Source organism: Peromyscus californicus, unplaced genomic scaffold, assembly GCF_007827085.1.
Source record: "Peromyscus californicus insignis strain IS unplaced genomic scaffold, ASM782708v3 Scaffold_17__1_contigs__length_78620276, whole genome shotgun sequence".
Classification (NCBI taxonomy): Eukaryota; Metazoa; Chordata; class Mammalia; order Rodentia; family Cricetidae; genus Peromyscus; species Peromyscus californicus.
Genome location: NW_026294469.1, coordinates 62,558,475 through 62,577,980, shown reverse-complemented (window position 1 = coordinate 62,577,980; position 19,506 = coordinate 62,558,475). Strand labels below are relative to the sequence as shown.

General features: G+C 49.7%; 1 protein-coding gene across 5 annotated transcripts in view; it reads left to right on the top strand.

The window, feature by feature from the left end:
* The window catches only part of Mapk4 (mitogen-activated protein kinase 4), a 146,609-nt gene extending 129,482 nt beyond the window's left edge, over positions 1–17,127 (top strand). For all 5 annotated transcript variants that reach the window (XM_052742504.1, XM_052742507.1, XM_052742502.1 and 2 more), the window contains 4 exons: positions 2,720–2,864; positions 7,146–7,307; positions 12,027–12,228; positions 14,529–17,127. In XM_052742504.1, the coding sequence (XP_052598464.1) occupies positions 2,720–2,864; positions 7,146–7,307; positions 12,027–12,228; positions 14,529–15,225 (1,206 nt within the window). In that variant the 3' untranslated portion in view covers positions 15,226–17,127. The remainder of the gene's footprint in view (positions 1–2,719; positions 2,865–7,145; positions 7,308–12,026; positions 12,229–14,528) is intronic.
* The last annotated feature ends 2,379 nt before the right edge of the window (positions 17,128–19,506 follow it).

Below are 19,506 nucleotides of genomic sequence, written 5' to 3'. Positions count from 1 at the left end.
CATCTGAGGAGCTCTGGAGATGACACTGTCTTAGGTGTGTTAGCCAGGAAGGGCCACAGGTCTGATGACATCCATCCAATGGATGTGAGGAGAGCGAGAAGCAGCTTCTAATGCTGCAAGTTAGACATGGAGGCCAGAGATGGTCCTATTTTAGTCATTTCTAGCTAAAGGGTATCCTGAGGAGAGAGAGGAAAATGAAGTCCCACTCATTTCCTCCTCCTGTCTACTCCCCAAAGAACGAAGTGTTCTTTTGTGACTCGAAAACATGATTATGGAGCCAGCAAGTAAACTGTTCGCCAGGACCACCAGCTAGATGTCTGCCTTAGTTAGGGTTTCTACTGCTGCGATGAAACATCATGACCAAAAGCAACTTGGGGAAGAAAGGACTTATTCAGCTTACTCTTCCACATCACTGTTCACATCATTGAAAGAAGTCAGGGCAGGCACTGAAACAGCAGGAACCTGGAGGAAGGAGCTGATACAGAGGCCATGGAGAGGAGCTGCTTACTGGCTTGCTTCCATGGTCCTGCTTTCCTATAGAACCCAGGACCACCCGCTGAGGGGTGGCTCCATTCACAATGGACTGGGCCTTCCCACATCAATCACTAAGAAAGTTCTCTACTGGCTTGCCTGCAGCCCAATCCTATGGAGGCATTTTCTCAATTGCGATTCCCTATCTCTCAAATATTTTTAGCCTGTGTCAGGTTGACATAAAACTAGTCAGTACAAGGTCTTCAAAGTCATTTTAACCTGGATGCTGTCTAGCTGGAGATAACATCAGATCCCACTGGGTGGGCTCGGTGCCACCAGAGTGTCCCTACTTTTAGACAGCAGTACCAGGTAGAACTTCTGGAACTTGTGACTGGTTAGCTAAGCTCCCATGACCCCTCCCTGGGTTGGGCTCATTTGGTACAGTGGTTCATAGAACTCAGGAAAACACATCCACAGGTTGAATTTTAAAGAGTACAGATGAGGAGATGCAGTAGGGTGAAATATGGTGAAGAGGTGTGGCACGTCTAGGCTTTCTCTGGGCACACTACCTTCAGGGTCCCCTGTCCCTTCTATTTGCATAGAGACGTCATTGAGTAAGCATGACTGAAATGTATGCAATTCTGTAGAAAGGTGACTGGACCAAAAGTTAAAATATTTTTAAAAAGTAGGAGGAAATGCTCACAGACTGAGGGGGGACCTGGATTCTTCCTGGTTTCTTCGTAGCCTGCTTGTTTCTGGTTTGCAGAGCAGGAACCCTCAAAAATGAGGGACGCCTTTATGGCCAATTATGGACAAGAAGAGATCCAAGGATGTCTTTATGGCCAACTCCAAGACAGGTGCAGGAAAATCAGAGCTGTTGTTAGCTGCCCTAGGTGGGAAGGATTCTAGTGGCCATGGCCTGACTTGGGAAGTAGGAGCCAGGAGCAAAACCACAGATCTGTATATGACAGTATTACAGACAATCCCCATAGTCCTCCCTTTTCCCACCAGTCTTGGACCCGCTCTTCAGTCTTTGCTCAACCAGTGAAGAGGCGTCAGACTAATGCATCAGAGGCTCCTGGGTCTGTGGGCTTCCTCATTTTTTTGTCTGCGTTAACCTCAGTCTGTGATACTCAATATCAGAACAAAGAAACATTTGGATGCCAAACTAGGAGCAACAGCAAATAGCAAGACCAATCCCAGAATTTCCTAGGGCCCCTTGGTCTTAATATTTACCTACAAATGAGTTTGTGCTTTTCCTTCAATGATGAACCATTCCGGGAAGTCCTCATAGACAGTCTGGCTTCAGTGTCTGGCCCAGTTTCTGAATTACACAGAAGACAAGTTCTGTGTTTCCTAAATATATTTCCCTGTCTGTGCATAAAAGATCATCACCATGTACAATTAGGACCAATTCTGTCCCAGACTACATATCATAATACAGCGACCCAAATCAGCCAGAATATCTAGCCCTCAAGAACAGTTCTCAACTTGTGGGTTACGACCCCCTTTGGCAAACCTCTATCTCCAAAAAAATATTTACATTACAATTCGTAACAGTAGCACAATGACAGTTAGGAAGTGGTGGCAAAAATAATTCTATGATTGGGGGTCACCACAACATGAGGAACTGTAGTAAAGGGCTGCAGCATTAGGGAGGTTGAGAACCACTGCTCTAGCTCTGTAGAATCCCCAGGGTCTCCTGGATCTGTAGGAGCCCTGGCTGCCTTGTGACTCAGGGCTGCTTTGGTGCGTGCGTCAGTTGCCTGTATCTGTTAAGGTCTTTCTTGTGCTCATCAGGGGCCTGCCTGGTACCTGTTGGGGCATTGTTCATTCCCATCGTCAGTACCAGTGCCACTGGCTCAATTTCCGATCTGTGGCTGCTTCTCAGATTCGGCCACCAGACAGTTCCAGTGTTTTTATCATGGCGGTTGAGGGCAGCAAAGAACTTGAGCACATGGCTGCCATTGACCTATCTCCTTACCAGTGTGAGCAGACTTGGTTATATCAAGGGGTGTGGAAAGCCATTCCTTCCGAAACAATGATGCCCTGGATCCCTCCCTCCCACAAGGAAGAATCCCAGAGCCTCATAAGGTCCCTGAACCTATGATCAAGAGAAAAGGAACAAGGACAGGAGGGATTCTGAAAGCAGCTCCAGTCTTCTCTGGAGGGGAAACCAAGAGGGATGGAGGGATGGATAATATCTGCAGGTCTCTGGCTGATAATATAGGGGAACTTTATCTTTTAGGGTTATCTGTCAGAAGGGTTGGTGACAAAGTGGTACCGCTCTCCACGACTGCTCCTGTCCCCCAACAACTACACAAAAGCCATCGATATGTGGGCAGCTGGCTGCATCCTCGCTGAGATGCTCTCGGGGAAGATGCTCTTCGCTGGTAAGTTGCTTACCAAGGCTTGCCCCATGCTTCCTTTCTGGTGTTGTCCGAGCTCTGCACAAAACACTCGCTGAGCCCAAAACCTGCTCCTCTTTTGCTGAAATGACTCCTTTGCTTTTTACAGTACTTCTTGTAGATATAGTACTATAATTTCATATAAAAATATTATAAAAGCTCAACGTAGCCTTCTGAGCACAGGACTTTTGCAAGTGACTAGCCGTTTTCCAATGGTCTGAAGCCACCACCTCAGTGTAGTATGCAAAGAAATGGGGCTTAAGGGAAGCAGTCTGTGGGGTTTGTCCTCTTAGAAGAGCTCCCTCACCCCTTACACCATGCGAGGACATAGCAGGAGTGCACCATTTAGGAGAAGCAAGCCCTTAAGTAGTCACTGAATCTGCCAGTGCCTTCACTTGGGACATGTCCACCTCCAGAACTTCAAGAAATAAATGTTAGCTGTTTAGCTGCTTTGTTGTAGCAGCTAAACAGTGAACTAAAATGCACTTATACTCCAGCACCTTCAGACTAAACACTAAAAACAACCACTCAGTGTTTTCAGGCTCTTCCTCCTCCCTCCCTGACATTCTGTCCCCCATCCTATAGCCCCACCGAGTAACCCTTTGCTTCCCTAATCATCTGTCAAGACTTTCTTTACCTTGACACAAAGTTAAACCCTTCTCTGCTTGGAAAACTCCCACTGAAGCCTTACTTGTGTCCTGTCCTCCATGATGGCTTTGCTAACGCCCCCAGGTGGTCATCCATCCCTCCTGGCGGTCCCACACTTCATCCTCACCCTTGTTCCCGATCTTTGCCTGGAGGAGCGGTTGCAGTCTCCACTTACACCTGTCCAGTCTCCCCTCACCCCCTAGCTCAGCTGTCTCAGTCATTTTGCGTCGTCGTAGTGACAAATACCTGATAGAAGCGACCTAAGAGGAAGGCAGGCTTAACTTTGACTCAGTTTCAGAGGTATCAGTTACTGTGCAGCTGGTTGTAATCCTTCAGACCTGTGGCAAGGCAGAGATGTCATGGTGGAAAGGCAATGTGGGGGAAAGGTGCAGAGAGAGAGAGATCCAGAAATAAAATGCACCCTTCCAATGCATACCTACAGTAAGCTGCTTCCTCCAAATAGCACCCACCTCCTGCTCCAGCTATGAACTCTTCAGTGCATTAAGCTACTGAAGACCCAGTAAACTCTAAATAGTGGCCATGGACGCTCTGTGCACTCAGACCACAGGCCTGACTGTTCTTAATCCAGGAGAACCCATTTTACCCTCATCCTGCCAGGCTGGTTAGCAGCAACTGTCCCCTGCTCCTTCTGAGCCAGCAGCTTCTACCTCCCTCTTTGGCCAGGTCTCCAGACCTGCTTCTTGGTCTACTGTTTCCTCTGTCTTGGATCCCTCCAACCTCCCCTAGTTCCCACCTCTCGCAGTTCTAAACCAGCCCCAGTCCCTCTGACTACAGTGTCGGAGAACCAAAGCAATGCACAGCTGACCTCCTTATGCTGAGGCAGACAGTGACAGCCAGAGGGCTTCATTACAAGGGAGGTAGGAAAGCCAGCAGCTAGTCAGGTTGTCTCTGACCCTAAGGACACATCAGAAGAAAAGGGAGAGAGGTCACAACAGCACCACACTGTAGCTAAAGTTTTCCTGCCTGGCCCACAGTCAGGGCAAATCTCTCTCACCTGCCAGTCCCACAGCCTCTCAGACCCGACCAAGTAAACACAGAGACTTATATTGGTTACAAACTGTATGGCCGTGGCAGGCTTCTTGCTTACTGTTCTTACAGCTTAAATTAATCCATTTCCATTAATCTATACCTTGCCACTTGGCTCGTGGCTTACCGGCATCTTCACATGCTGTTTGTCATCGTGGCGGCTGGCAGTGTCTCTCTCAGCCTTCCACTTCCCAGCTTTATTCTCCTCCTTGCCCCGCCTGTACTTCCTGCCTGGCCACTGGCCAATCAGTGATTTATTTATTGACCAATCAGAGTAATTTGACATACAGACCATCCCACAGCACCACACTGCTCCCAGTTTTAAATGGTTCCTTAATAAACTCACAATGTTAATTTGCCTCCCCCACAAGTGACATCTGTCACCAAAGATCACCAGGGATGATCATCAATTAGGTCATCAATTTTCCACATGAATTTATGTCATTGGCTTCTCTGAGGAATTCACATTCCACCAGCTCTAGAAAGCAGTGGAAGCCAGGGTTTATCATACATTTGCCATGAGCTGGCACCCCTGGTGTGCCAACAGGATGGGTTCCTTTTACCAATCATTCCAAATGTCAGAAGTCATCCTCCATCTATAAGGTGTTGCAAGAGAGATGATGGATAGCCAGGTCTCCCTGACTCCAAGATCTCTGCCCTTTGCCCCCTGCATAGATCATGAGACCCTACTCACTGTCTCTGATAGGACACAGTTGCTCCCTAGCAGGAGCTCACAAATGAGAAGGAAGAGTTCCCTGCCAGCTCAATCCTTACTGAGGAAGTGATGCCACCATCTGTCTTTGACTTGATCATCACTGACCTTCTGGTCCCCTAGAGAATGATCTAAAGTGCTCATCCAGCGAGGACAGTCTGCAAAAGGCTCCTAGAGTCCCACAGATGACTTTCGTTGAGCGCAGGACAGGGAGAGGCCAAAGGCATCTTTTAGGGAATTCCCAGAGCTGTAGGCCCTTGACTATAGTGCTAGATGGGCCACTAGGGTATGATATCCCCTAAGCCATCAGCTGCTGGAAGACTGGGGTTCTGCAGAAGCCAGTGGACAGTGAAGGGCTCCCTGTGCAAGTGGATGGCTGGGGAGGCCTTTCCAGGAGGGATAGGTATGACTGAGGGTTCAGCCTGGCAGAGGGGAGCAGAAAGAGCCTTGAGGCTGAGAAGAGGGGATGGAGGGCAGAACAGCCTGACGGCGAGGAGAATTCGCACATTCAGTATGATGCCTGACGTAGGGAAGACACCTACCTGTCCTGTTAGCATTCTATTGCTGTGAAGAGACACCATGACCAAGGTAACGTATAAAAGAAAACATTTAATTGGGGACTTGCTTACAGTTTCAGAGGGTTAGTGCATGATCATCATGGTGGGGAACAGACAGGTGTGGTGCTGGAGCAGTAGCTGAGAGCTTTACATCCTGTTCCGCAGGGAGCAGATAGATAGATATTGGGACTGATGACACACCTCCAACAAGGCCACACCTCCTAACCATTTCCAAAACAGTTCCACTCCCTGGTGACTAAATATTCAAACTTGAAAGGATGGACTGTGGGGGCCATTCTCACTCAAACCACCACAGAACTCAATACACAACTATTGAATGAATGAGCAAATGGATGAATGAATGCTTGCCTCTATCCTGCCCGACCATTTCTCCTTCAGACCTGGCAGGACCCCACCTTCCTCCCTGGGCCCACACAGGGAATGTGCTCAAAGGGCCTTCCAAACTCAACCAGTTACTCCTTATTTTCTTACGCCTGAGAGTTTTCTGGATGGGGTCCTCCTTGTGGAAACTTAAGGCTCATCCTAGCCTTATAATTGTTCCTTCCCCAACCTAGTAGAGAGCGCACAAAGCCATAGCCCGGCTGCTCCCATCGCCTTAGCATCAGCCGCCGACTCGGTCCACATGGGACACCAGATGCTAGTGGAATAGACAAGCCTCAGAGAGAACTAGATACAAGCCTGGATGAGCTACTTCCCTGATTACTGGCTGTGACAGAATACTTGACAGAAACACCTTAAGGGAGCAGAAGTTCGTGTTGGCTTATAGTGTCACGGCAGGGAAGGCTTGGTGGCTGGCGTGGCCTGGTCAGTGGCAGCAGGAGCTTTATTGTGCAGCTGTTCCACATCTCAGTGGTGGACAGGAAGCAGAGAACTCAGGTCAGAAGCAGGGCTCTTACCCACAAGACCTTCCCCCGTTGGCCTCTGCCAGCCAAATAAGCCCTATGTCACGAAAGTCCACAATCTCCCCCAAACAGCACTGCCCACTGGGGTCCAAGTGTTCAAATACATGAGCCCTTCAAGGACATTTCATGTTCCACCATAAGAAATCCCTGCTTTTTTTACATTTAACAAAGCCAACCCCGAAGACAGCAAGCACTCTGCAATGCCCACAGCTAATTTAGTTGTAGAGTGGATATTCGAAGCCAAGTCCCTCGGCTCCGAGCCTGGGGCTGCCTGCTGCCCCATGGTGTTCCCTCTCTAGCCAGCTGGAGCTGCTCTGGAGCATCCTCAGATGCAGCTGTCCAGGGAAACAACTTACCCGTGTGGCATTTGCCTCCCCAGGGGCTCACGAGCTGGAGCAGATGCAGCTCATCCTAGAGACCATCCCTGTGGTCCGGGAGGAAGACAAGGAGGAGCTGCTCAGGGTGATGCCGTCCTTTGTCAACAGCACCTGGGAGGTGAAGAGGCCACTGCGCAAGCTGCTCCCTGATGTCAACAGCGAAGGTACCCAAGCCTGCACCAGGCCACCATCCCAAGAGGCGGAGTTCTGGCTTTACCTTTGGGGGCGAGGGCAAAGGGCATGTGGGCCTCCATCCAAAGAGCAGAACAGGAGATTCTGACACCAAGCACCCCTAGCAGCTGGTGCTTTTCCTAGCTACAAGCTCAAAGAGTTTCACATTTTAGAACACTTAGGTGTTTAGATTTTTGGGATTGGGGGTTCCCAACCAATAAGGAGTATATAGATATTTTTTAAAAAAGAAAATATCTGAAATTCAAAAGAAGATTCAGGTGGGAAACACTTTGGATAAAGGATGGTCAACCTGTGCTTTCAGACCATAGATTCCTGACCACGTGGCAGTCCCTGAGGCGGTCACTAGTGGGCCTCCACGCTCTACTTACTGCCTGCCTCCTTTGCTTTTCTCTCCTCTGGAAGCCTGATGCAATGCAGAGAATGTGTACATCCTCAGCTTCAGGGCTAGACGCATGCTCAGTTCCCAGGGACTAGCTGGCTGTGTCATCTTGAGCAGACTACTTAACTTCCTTGAGCCTCGGTTTCCCTAACTGTAAAATAGAGCATGTATTAGTCAGCTTTCCCTGACTGTGACAAAATACATAAGAGACACCAAAGGAGGGAAGGCTCATCTTGGCTCACAGTATCCGAGTCTCAATCACTTGGCCTCCTTGTTTCTGGGTCTCTGAGAATCAGAACATCATGGTAGAAGGGCCATGAGAGAACAAAGCTGCTCACTTCATGAGCCAGGCACAAGAGGAGGGTGGTATGCACACGAGAGCATGAGCAAATGGCCACCAACAGGATACACCCTTGTAGAATACACCCCAAGGACCCACTTTCTCTAATCAAACACCAAATGCTCACCTAATAGTCTATAGTTGTGAATGCACTAATGGGTGGACCCACAGGTGAGGTCAGAGCCCTCCTGACCCAGCCACTTTCTAAAAGGCCTCTCCGAATATCATTGTTCTGGGAACCAAGCCTTCAACACCCATCTTTGGGGGACATTTCCAATCCAAACCACAGTGGGGTGGATGTAACAATTAACATGAGCTTGTAACATGAGCTCAGCAAAGCCCGTGGTACAAAAGAGTTGTTCTGTAGGTTGTATGTGCTACATCATCAGTGGGTCTCACATACAGATGGGATCCAACTTCAGCCCATTTTATGAGAGAGCCAAGATCCCAATGGCTTGAGTAAGATTTCTTATTGAGAAAAAATGTTTTTTGAAGTTTATTGTTCTCTCACATTATAACGTGATGGCAAGTGATCTGGGCCAATGTGGTAGATTTGCTCTACAAGGTCACTCAAGCACTCGGACACCTCTTACAATGCTGCCAGCTTAGGGTGTGGCCCTCTTGTAGCTAGAGTTTTCCTGCCTGGCCCACAGTCAGGACAAATCTCTCTCACCTGCCAGTCCCACAGCCGCTCAAACCCGACCAAGTAAACACAGAGACTTATATTGGTTACAAACTGTATGGCCGTGGCAGGCTTCTTGCTTACTGTTCTTACAGCTTAAATTAATCCATTTCTATAAATCTATACCTTGCCACATGGCTCATGGCTTACTGGCATCTTCACATGCTGTTTGTCATCGTGGCGGCTGGCAGTGTCTCTCTGACTCAGCCTTCCACTTCCCAGCTTTATTCTCCTCCTTGTCCCACCTACACTTCCTGCCTAACCAATGGCCAATCAGTGTTTTATTTATTGACTAATCAGCAACACATTTGCCATACAGAACATCCCACAGCACCCTCTTCCCCCAGAGAAAGGTAGGGAAACAGAGCCAGTGCCTTAGCTCCAGGAATTCTGGATCTAAACTTCGTTGCCCGGTCCATTTGTCTGCAAGCAGCCACACCCAGCAGACCCTCACCATTGTGGCTCCGAGAGGGGTGGATGCTGCCTCCAGACAAAGTCAGTACGTGACAAAAGACAAAGCTTCTTGTCATAGGTAGTCAACATTTGAGAATCCCCTGAAGCTGGGAAACCAAATTAGGCACAAGAAATCAAAGAGACATAAGGCGGTCTAACCCCAAGACAAAGAAGTGCTTCCCAGTTGAGTATGATTGGCAAGGAGTACATCCTAGGGACTGCTGAGGGGTTGGGGGAGCAAGAGGGAGGCACCAGATGCTGGGAAAGCTCGAAAAGCAGGGCTGGAGGAGGTGGAGAACTCAATGGATGAGTGTCGTGGTCAAGCAGAAGGCAGGCCCAGAGGCTATGGGCTTGCACAGACCAGCTTCTCTATATCTGCACTTGATCCTGGAGCGGACCAAATGCCCTTGAAGCCTTGCTGGCTTCACCTCCCACTGTGCGTGTTTCCCAGTCTCCCTCTTTGTCTTAAAAGATAACCCCAGCAACCACTGGTCTTGAGGTAATGAAACGTCATGGACTTGAACTAGCAGCAGGGATAAGAAGCCCAGTGGAACCATGGTGGCTTTCAATGTTGTCCCCTTTGCTGGTATATTCGAGATCTCCAAAGCCAGGAGAAGCCAAAGAATCTGCCTGGCTGGATGTACCCTCAGAGGGTAAGAGATTCCAGCTAGGTGACAACATCACTCAGCAGGTTTGAGTGACCATCACATGACAGATGAAAGACCAGGGAGGTAGGACCTGATGCCATAGTGTCTGCATCTAGTTGGGTAGATTCACAAGTAAATACACCCAAAGGGGCAAATCTGGTAAGAAAGCTTGATGCACAAACACATAGAAGGAGTGCTATGGGCAAAGCAAGGTGATGAGCCAAGTCCTAACTCACCTGCTAGAGGGAAATCCTTCCAGTATGCCTGGGGCGCTAAGAGCCCTGGGTAGGATGCAGTGAGCCAGAGGAAGGTGGCATAATTATACAGAAGCCTCATTATGCAAGAAATGTCTTAAGCTATTTAAGGGGACTGAATGACTCCACCAGGACCCAGGCCTTCAGATCTGCTATCTAAAGAAAGCCTGCAAGGCTGCCCTGGGCAACCACACCCAACAGAAGCCAGTAGTCGGCATAGACTCCTGTAGGAGTTGGGGTTGGGCTTGAAGTAGGATACATATATTAGTCCAGAATGACCCCAGTCACAAGCCGCCTCCACTACAGGAGTGTCTGGAAGAGGCAGGTCAGTGGGGTGCCATGAGAAGGGATTTGTAGGGGATATACAATCAATATCTTAAAACAAAGGGCAACTGTAAGACAGAGGGGTCACCTTGGTTCCCGGAACCAGCGACAGCAGAGCTAAGTCCAGGGGTGAAGTTAAAGGGGGCAGATCTAAGGTTGATAGAAGGCTTTTCTGTCTTGGGCACTGGTTGGCGCCTGGGCTGTCACAGAGAGGGATGAGGGCAATCTCACTGTTGCTGGAGCAGCCTGGGGATGGTGTTTCCCCCTCCCAGTTCCACTGGCCTTTTTTGATAAAGATGGCAATGGAGTGTGGAGCTTTAGTGCTCTGTCGCCTTGTTCAAGGCCATGGGTAACAGGTGAGACTCAGGGGAAGCCCAGAGAGGAAAGACTTGCCAGCCTGGAGCTGTACCCTGCCTGGATTTGTGCAGTCCTGAGCACTCTGAGGTGGCATTTCTTCCAGGTCTGCAGCCAAAGACTCTCTGAGCATCAATCAGGAAGGACTCAGAGTCTCCGCTGCTTAACTGGTCCTTCCAACCCAGGGTTATTCAAGGCCACTATGTCCTCTTGAGAAGCCGGTAACCTGAAGCCATTGACTTCACACCTTGTTGGGAATGTTTCCCACAGAGAGGTCTAGGGCTGTTGTGAGGAGCCGGTTTGAGGAACACTAAAAGTAGGGAACTCGGGCTTGGAGCTCAGCTCCATCTCCCCCACTGTGTGGGGGGGAACATGACCCAAATGGAGCCAGTGAAATGACAGGGGTGAGAAGCACTACAAGCCCCTAAGCCAGGCCATGCCTTGAGATGAACCGGGGCACAGTCCTGCTCAGGGGGATGCACACTAGCCGCTGGATACAGGACACTGCCCAGCCAGCGCACCCCAGATAACTGTCAGCTGCTGAGTGGACGGCCACGCAGGTTGGCAAATGGTTACTGCCGTGATAAGACTCCACCTTCCTTTCCTAGATGACTCTGCTCCGACAGAGTCCCCTGTACCTAGTCACTGGTGGGTGGTTGCCAAGCACAGGAGGGTACTGCTAACTGAGTGCTGAGTATTTCTGAGTATTGATTAAGTCACCTGTCTTGGTGAGAATTCTGGGGGTGACATATTGTAGAAAGAACTCTGGCCTCAGACAGGAGCCATGGCATGCATATCCCTTGTCCCTCCCTCTCCCTCTGCACACCTCCACACTCACTTTTCCCAGCAGGGCTTTCTCCCATGGGCTCTTGCCCCTCCTCCAGAAGTCCTCAACGCAGTCAATGGGGGTGGTGTTTGAATACCCTAGATTCTCCACCCCTCTGAGCTGTCCCGGCTGTCTCCAGGAGGATCCCAACGGAACTGAGCATCTGTGTCTCAAGAATAACCCCTAACTGTCCCCAATCCCTGTGTTTAGAGCAGTCCAGTGTAAGGCCAGCTGTGGCCTCTGCCCAGCAGTGAGACCTTCAGCACATCACCTTATCCATCTGCCGTTCCGTTTTGTTCGGTTGCAAAACCAAGAAAACACTTTCTGCGAACACAAAGTTAGAAGGTGCCAGGGGGCTGTCACCATGCTAAGTCTTCTCAGCTTGACAGGAGCAGCACATGACCTTTGTGCGCCTGCCTTTGCTCCCTACAGCCATTGACTTTCTGGAGAAGATCCTGACCTTTAACCCCATGGACCGCTTAACTGCAGAGATGGGGTTGCAGCACCCCTACATGAGCCCTTACTCGTGCCCCGAGGATGAACCCACCTCACAGCACCCCTTCCGCATTGAAGACGAGATCGATGACATCGTGTTGATGGCCGCCAGTCAGAGCCAGCTCTCCAACTGGGACAGGTGCGTGGCCAAGGCTGGTGTCCAGAGCCAAGCCCCCTTATTCTCTCACGTCCGTTTTGCCTCTGATCCTCCGTGACCTCTGTTTCCCAGATTGTATATTGCGTTGGGCATTTTCCCCAGCTTAGTTCCCTGCCTTTTTCCTGTCCCCAAAACATTCCCAGTGAGTAGCCACCTAGGTGCCTACTAGGGAGTCAGGCACTTCCACTCTGCAGAACATTGCTCCCGGCTCTCCTTGACACCCTAAGACCACTGAACATAAGCTCAGTGCACAAGGGCCAAGTGTTGGTGAGTGTCCTCTGAAATACTCCGTGAACAGCAGGCTGGAGTTTTTCCTCCTGGCGTATGCTACCCAACTACCCTGCCACTGCACCACATCTTCAGTCGAGATTCTGCCCTTGAAAGGCCGAATAGGACAATGCAAGAAAACAATGCAGAATTCCCTGTCACAACACATTTCTCATTTCACACATCATTCACACCTCCCGCCGAGAGCGCCCTTGAAGGAGGCTGTGACATTATTACAGTCTGTGAGAAAGCCACAGCTGAGAGAGGTTAAGGCGCTGGCATCATGATACACAGCAAACCCGCGTAGGGCCATCCCCAAACTGTACCCGTGTCCCACGCTACTAAGAGCTTTACTGCGGAGCCTCGCTTAACTTCAGGGTCTTTGACAGGTGTGTCAGTGTTAGAGAGTAGATTTGTAAACCGTTCCTGCGGGAATACTGGGATGTCACAGGTCCTTTCCTGTCCTGGCTTTCTCCGATCAGGCACCAGGGGAGGCAGCGTCAGTACTGCTCAGTTCGGAAAAGGCAGTGGAGAGGGTGGGTGCTTAGCTGTGTCAACTCCAAGGGGGCTAACTGGGAGCCCCGCTGCCACGGGAATGTGACAGCTTGTTACATAAGTGACAGATAGGCAATTTCTCTTTTTTCAGTCATTTGACAGATGAGAGGTTTCAAATTGAGGGGGTGCAAAGAGGGGGCAGGGCACTGTTATTTGGGGCAGGTTTGCTAGCTTCTTCTTGTCAGCAAATAGCAGTTTAGAGACTCTTCTACCAGCTTCATGCTGGGGCTGCCCTAGACTGTGGTTCTTAGACTTGTGTCGTCTCCCCCCACCCCCACCCCGCTCCATGCCACAGAATTCAGGGCACACAATGTTGGATTGGCACCAGGAAAGACTGTAGCAGGGTCACTAAGGTCACTGCTTGTCTGTTTAGGATAGTATCAAGCCGGACACTCTTGCCCCCTGCCTTCTCCACCACAGCTGCACAAGGGACCAGGATGATAAAGTCCATGGCCCCGCTGCAGTGGCCTTCACGTGTGTGGTATGCTAATTGTCTCATCTTTAAGGCTGTGGCAATCCCAAGTCCCCTCAGGATGGCTGCAAAGGCGATTGAGAACGTATGACCAGCACTTGGGGTATAACGGGGGTTCCCAGCTCTTCTTCCTAGAAACCCCTGCAGTTTCAAGGCCGTTCAGGGAAAGGGCAGTGCTGAACTCTGAGAACCATGCCTCCGTTAATGATATTCCTGGGAGGTGGGCAACTCGAGCCTTTCCCCTACCTCTCCAGCCAGAGCCAGAGTACCCCCATAGTCTCTGGGCTGCAGCTGCTCGGCCTTGGCTGGTCTAATTGTCCTGTGTGAGCACCAGGCCTCTAGCTCAGGGGGCAGCTGGCCAGGAGCTGCCACCTTGTCTGTGTTCCTCACCATAGCACCTGGTGTGAGAAAGGGTTTCAGCCAGAGCTGCCAGCCAGCCGCCCGCCTGCCTGCCCATCTGCCCTTCGTTTGCTCTTGGCTATCTGATCCCACTCTCCTTGGCTTCAGAGCAGTCATAGGAGGGCAGAATTCCAAGGATCTTTGGCCTCCCCTGATGGTGTCTGTGATCTTTCTGCAGGCCCCCATCTGCTCTGCTTGGATGCAAGGTGCTACGGGGCACCTGTCCAGATCCGCCGTGGCAGAGGTTTTATCAGCCCTGGCTACACCTTAGAATCCCTGAGGGAAGTCTCACAAACATGCCCAGGCAGGGCCATCTAGACTTATTAAACCAGAACATTGGTAGTGGGCAGCAAGGGATACCTGGTACTTAGTTTTAATCCTCCTGTGTGATTCAAACCTGAGCCAAGGTTAGGAAGCACTCTTTAGGGTTTGTCCCTCAAAATGTGGTCCAAGGATCAGCAGCAACAATAAGGGAGCCTGTTAGAAGTGCAGAATCCCAGGCCCCATGCAGTGGCAGGCAGGGGATAAGGCAATTTGGTTCCCCATCCCTCCTGGGTGTACTATCGCATCTCCATTTGCACCCTTGCAGGTATCCTGTGAGCCTGTCATCAGATCTGGAGTGGCGACCAGACCGGTGCCAGGATGCTAGCGAGGTGCAGCGTGACCCACGTGCTGGCTCTGCACCGCTGGCTGAGGATGTGCAGGTGGACCCACGCAAGGACTCGCAAAGCAGCTCCGAGCGCTTCCTGGAGCAGTCCCACTCGTCCATGGAGCGCGCCTTCGAGGCCGACTATGGGCGCTCCTGCGACTACAAGGTGGGGTCCCCATCCTACCTAGATAAGCTACTGTGGCGCGACAACAAGCCCCACCACTACTCAGAACCCAAGCTCATCCTGGACCTGTCGCATTGGAAGCAGGCAGCCGGCGCGCCCCCCATGGCTGCGGTAGCTGCCGACCCGGTGTCACGTGAGGATGAGCCGACCAGCCTCTTCCTAGAGATCGCTCAGTGGGTCAAGAGCACGCAAAGTGGCCCCGAGCGTGCCAGCCCTCCCCCTGATGCCCCAGAGCACCGCCTCTCTGCCTCGCCCCCGGGACACCCGACACCCATCGATGGGGGTGCCAGCCCCCAGTTCGACTTAGATGTGTTCATCTCGCGTGCTCTAAAGCTCTGCACCAAACCCGAGGACCTACCGGAAAACAAACTGGGTGATCTCAACGGCTCGTGCATCCCTGAGCACCCTGGCGACCTCGTCCAGACAGAGGCCTTCTCCAAAGAAAGGTGGTGAGCACCGAAGGGGTGCGGGAGAACTTCCGGAGCAAGATGGCACCCAGAAAGCCGGACCGCTCCCTTGCTCCCCTAGCACTTCCGTCAGCCTCTCTCTGCTGCATTGGGGTTAGCAGAACGCACGAGGATCCGGGGAGCGAGAGGAATGTCCATTTCTTAAACTGCCTTAATAACTAGCCTTTAACCTCTGGGAGCGGGTTCGAATGGAGCCGGGCTGGGAGCTATCACTTTCCCATCGTAAGGGCGGCCTGTGCTTTGTAAGTGACAGTATGCAGGGAAGAAAGGGATGTCGGAAAGCAGTCTACAGCCCTACCCGGGTCGAGGAGGGGGCAGAAGCAGCTTGCAGACAATAGTTTCCAAGCCATGTGACCCACCTAGTCTCAAATGGACATTTGGGCCCAGAGAAGCCTTGTCTGACTTAGGACCACAGGCCTAGTGAATGTCAGGGTGAAGTCTGAATCCTAGGCTCCTGTCCCCTGAACCAGTGTCGGACCACAGTATAATGGCTTCCTCTGCTGGGGTCACTCTGGCTTTTTGCTCAGCAAACTTGGTCCCGAGTGCTTCTTGCTGTCCCTGACCATCTTTGCCATCCATTCCTTTCATTTAGAACAATGCTTCCTGTGTTCTGAAACTGGAAACAACCAGTTTCTTCCTCCTAGCCACCAGACATATTTTTGTGACTCCCCAAGTGCTTCAATGCCCTCACCTGCCGCATTCCCTCTATTTGCCCAAACTCAGCACAGTCTGTAGTTGTTGCTTGAGATCAGAGCAGTTCGGGGGTCTCTGGGTGAGTTTACTCATCTCCCAGGCCTGCACCACAGCAGCCTCCTCCAGCATGCCCTCTGCACTTTTCCTGACTCAACATAGCACAGCCCTCATTCCGCAGTGGATGTCACACATGGGTGAGTTTGAAGCTGGCTATTCCAAGAATCCCTCTTGTCCAACCCCTCAGCATCCCACCCACCCCACCCACATACACACAGCTCCTCTCCAAACCTACTTCAGAACCAAATGTTCCTGGCACAAATTGCTCATTTGTAGGAAAAGCAATAAGGTGCTTTCCACAGAAACAAATGAGTTAGGAGAGAAAGTTCCACACAGGGCCCATCATCCTTCATTAATGCTGCCCTTGATGCTGAGCATCTATTTAGTGCTAGCCAAGAGTGGACCCTAAAGGAATGACTGGAGAGCTAGTGACCTTGTGGGCAAGAAACATAGAAAGATAAACTAGGTGTTTAAAGAGGGGTACCAACCTCAAGTGTCCTGAAGAGGCAGCTATCAACTGGAGAACCCATGACAAAGAATTCAAAGTAACCATGCCCTCATAAGCTTAAATTAAGATGAACTTGGAGTCCAAAGCCCTCTACAGAATCATAGGGTGGGGAAGCCAACAGTCCCCAGTCTGTCCCTGAGTACTCTGCCGCTGGTTTCTATCCTCCCCCTACCCATGCCAACATCCAAAGATACCCACAGGAAGTCTAGCTGGCCTGACGAGAGATCCCTTTGGAATGTGTTTGTCTTCACATCGCAGCACCTTAAATCTAGCTAACTATGGTTTGTATATTGAAACCTATGAGGCATTAGAAACTTATATTTTAAAACAGAAGCAACCACACTGACCAGTTTTAAATGGAAAATATGTAAATACAAAGTGTTTAGGTTTTCCTTTTTTTTTTTTTTTTCTTTAAGAAAATGCAATGCACACCACCTTTCCTCATGTGCCATTTGACCTCAGAGGGAAACTTTACTTTTTGAGTAAAGGGACATGCTGCTGATTGACCCTGAGTTCACAGAGAATTGTTATTACAGGAGAATTGTTATCATTATTCATGTTCTTAAAATAATCTGTTACATATTATTAAACTTGATCAGGATGAGCCAAATAAACTTTTATTGGAACGTAGATTCATCATGAATTGCCATATTAATTGGCGTCTTATCTGACCCTGTCTTTTGCCATGGTTGAGTCATGAGAGCCTCATTGGCTTCTCCCTGCACCAGGAAGGCCAGTGTTTGGAGGGGTGAGGATGTGGGGGTGGGGGTGGGGGGGTCTGGAAGGGGAGAATCCACAAATGTGAGATCAGTAAATGACTCCAAAATTAACTGTGGATTTCTATCTTGATGTCACCTCCAAACCTCTGATAGGGGTTGGTCCTTCCTTATTGTCATAGGAGGTCTCAACATCATGAAATTGCAGAGACAACCTGTCTCAAATAGCCAGCTGTGCCACACCCATCACAGGTACCTACCTAAGGCTGCATCCATCTGAAGCTGACTGCTTTGTAACACCTGTGTCAATATGAGCCCTTGTAGATGTAACCAACTGTCTTAGTAAATAAGAAACACAGAACCAATGCAAAGAAGAAGCCAAGAGATCAGAGCTAAGAGCCTTACCCGTCTGCTGCAGCTAGCCTCTTCAGCCAAGAGACCTACTTCCTGTGTTTTTGTCTTTATATAGTCTTTCTGTTCTGCCTTCTCATTGGTTGTAAACCCAACCACATGACTGCCTCATCACTGCCTTTCTGTACAGACCTCCAGGTCTTCTATGGTTGGTATTGAGATTAAAGGTGTGTGTCTCCAACGCTGGCTGTATCCTTGAACACAGAGATCTACTTAGCTCTGCCTACCAAGTGCTGGGATTAAAGGCGTGCACCACCACCACCCAGCTTTCGCTATGGCTCTAATAGCTCTGACCCCTGGGCAACTTTATTAACATACAATTAAAATCACATTTCAGTGCAAATAAAATATCACCATAAGCCCTGGCTTCATCCATTACCCAACAAATAACCGACCACAGAGTTTCCAATTTTTGTTTCTGTTTGACTTCTCAGGAAGGCTCTTTGGCTAGAACACACGGCTACTGAAATGCACCTATGCCAAGATGAGCGGGCTTGTGAGCCATTTATCAGATTCTCTCCAAACCACCTGCCAAGTGTACAGCGGTGCCCCTTACCCGCCGTCTCGGTTAGTGCTCACAGTCAACTGCAGTCTGAAGGTAGTTACTAGAGGAGTCCAGAAATAAACGGTTCATTGGTTTTACATTCCACACAATTCTAAAGCACAACGAAGGCTCACATGGTTCCACTGTGCCCCCACTGGGACCCAAATCATCCTTTGTCAAGTATATTCACTTCACTGACCCTCGTGGTCACTTCTGTAACTATCTTGGTCATGAAAGCTGCTGTTACCTTAGTGTTTGTGTATGGGACTGGGTATTATGCAGAGCTTCAGGCAGCCACTAGGGATGTCGCCCTACCTAGGTGGTGTGAGTGAAGACAGAGCCCACAGTCAGGACAGAAACCTTGTTGAGTTGTTCTTGTTAGAGAAACTTGTATGTCCATTTGGAAGCCTGAGCTATTAAAATGTTTTAGAATGTAATAGGGATAGAAAAACAGAGGGAGATGAGCAGCCCAAATAGCACCAAAGAAGAACTAAGAGAAGGGAGAAAAGGGACCCCAAAAGGAATATATCACAATTAAACCTAGCCACATGATGCTAAGATGAACACTTCCTGAAAGGGCCCCACGAAGACTGTGTAATATGAGACAGCAAACTCACCTACATGCCAAAGGGTTTTATTGAAACATAACTACGTACATGCATTCAGATATCTCCTGATTCTGTATTTGAACTTTTGATATATTATCTTAAGGAGGCCTTTTAAATAAAATTTTCCATTTGGGAAATAACAGCATTAAAATATTTATCTGGTTTACTGAGGTTTTTTGGCTTCCTTAAGTTCTGTGCCCAAGGTTAAGGGTCCCTTCTCCCCTCCATCCTCATCGAAGGTATAGTTTGGTCTGCCATGCCTCAGCAGCAGAGCTGAGAAGTTGCAGTAGTGACCACATGGCCCACAAGCCTGAGGCATTCTATAGCTGACCCTGTGCAGAAGTTTGCTGAGCCCTAAAACAAGATGCCTTGCTTGGCGGTGGTAGCGCACACCTTTAATCCCAGCACTAGGGAGGCAGAGCCAGGTGGATCTCTGTGAGTTCGAGGCCAGCCTGGGCTACAGAGTGAGTTCCAGGATCTCCTCAACCTTCTAGTCATGGTTTACTAGTCACACATTCCCACCCTGGTTAGTACACTACTTATCTTCCAATTATATTGGATGCCATGTCCCTTTAGCTAAATTCTACTTCATGTAACTTAGTATTTCTTAAGTGAGTTTATTAGTAAATCCTTTATAGCATCCACTATATTGCTTCTAAGTTTCTCCTGCACCAAAGTCAGACTTTCAGCTGGAATGGTTAGAATAGGCAATTGGGAAGCTAATGTGAAA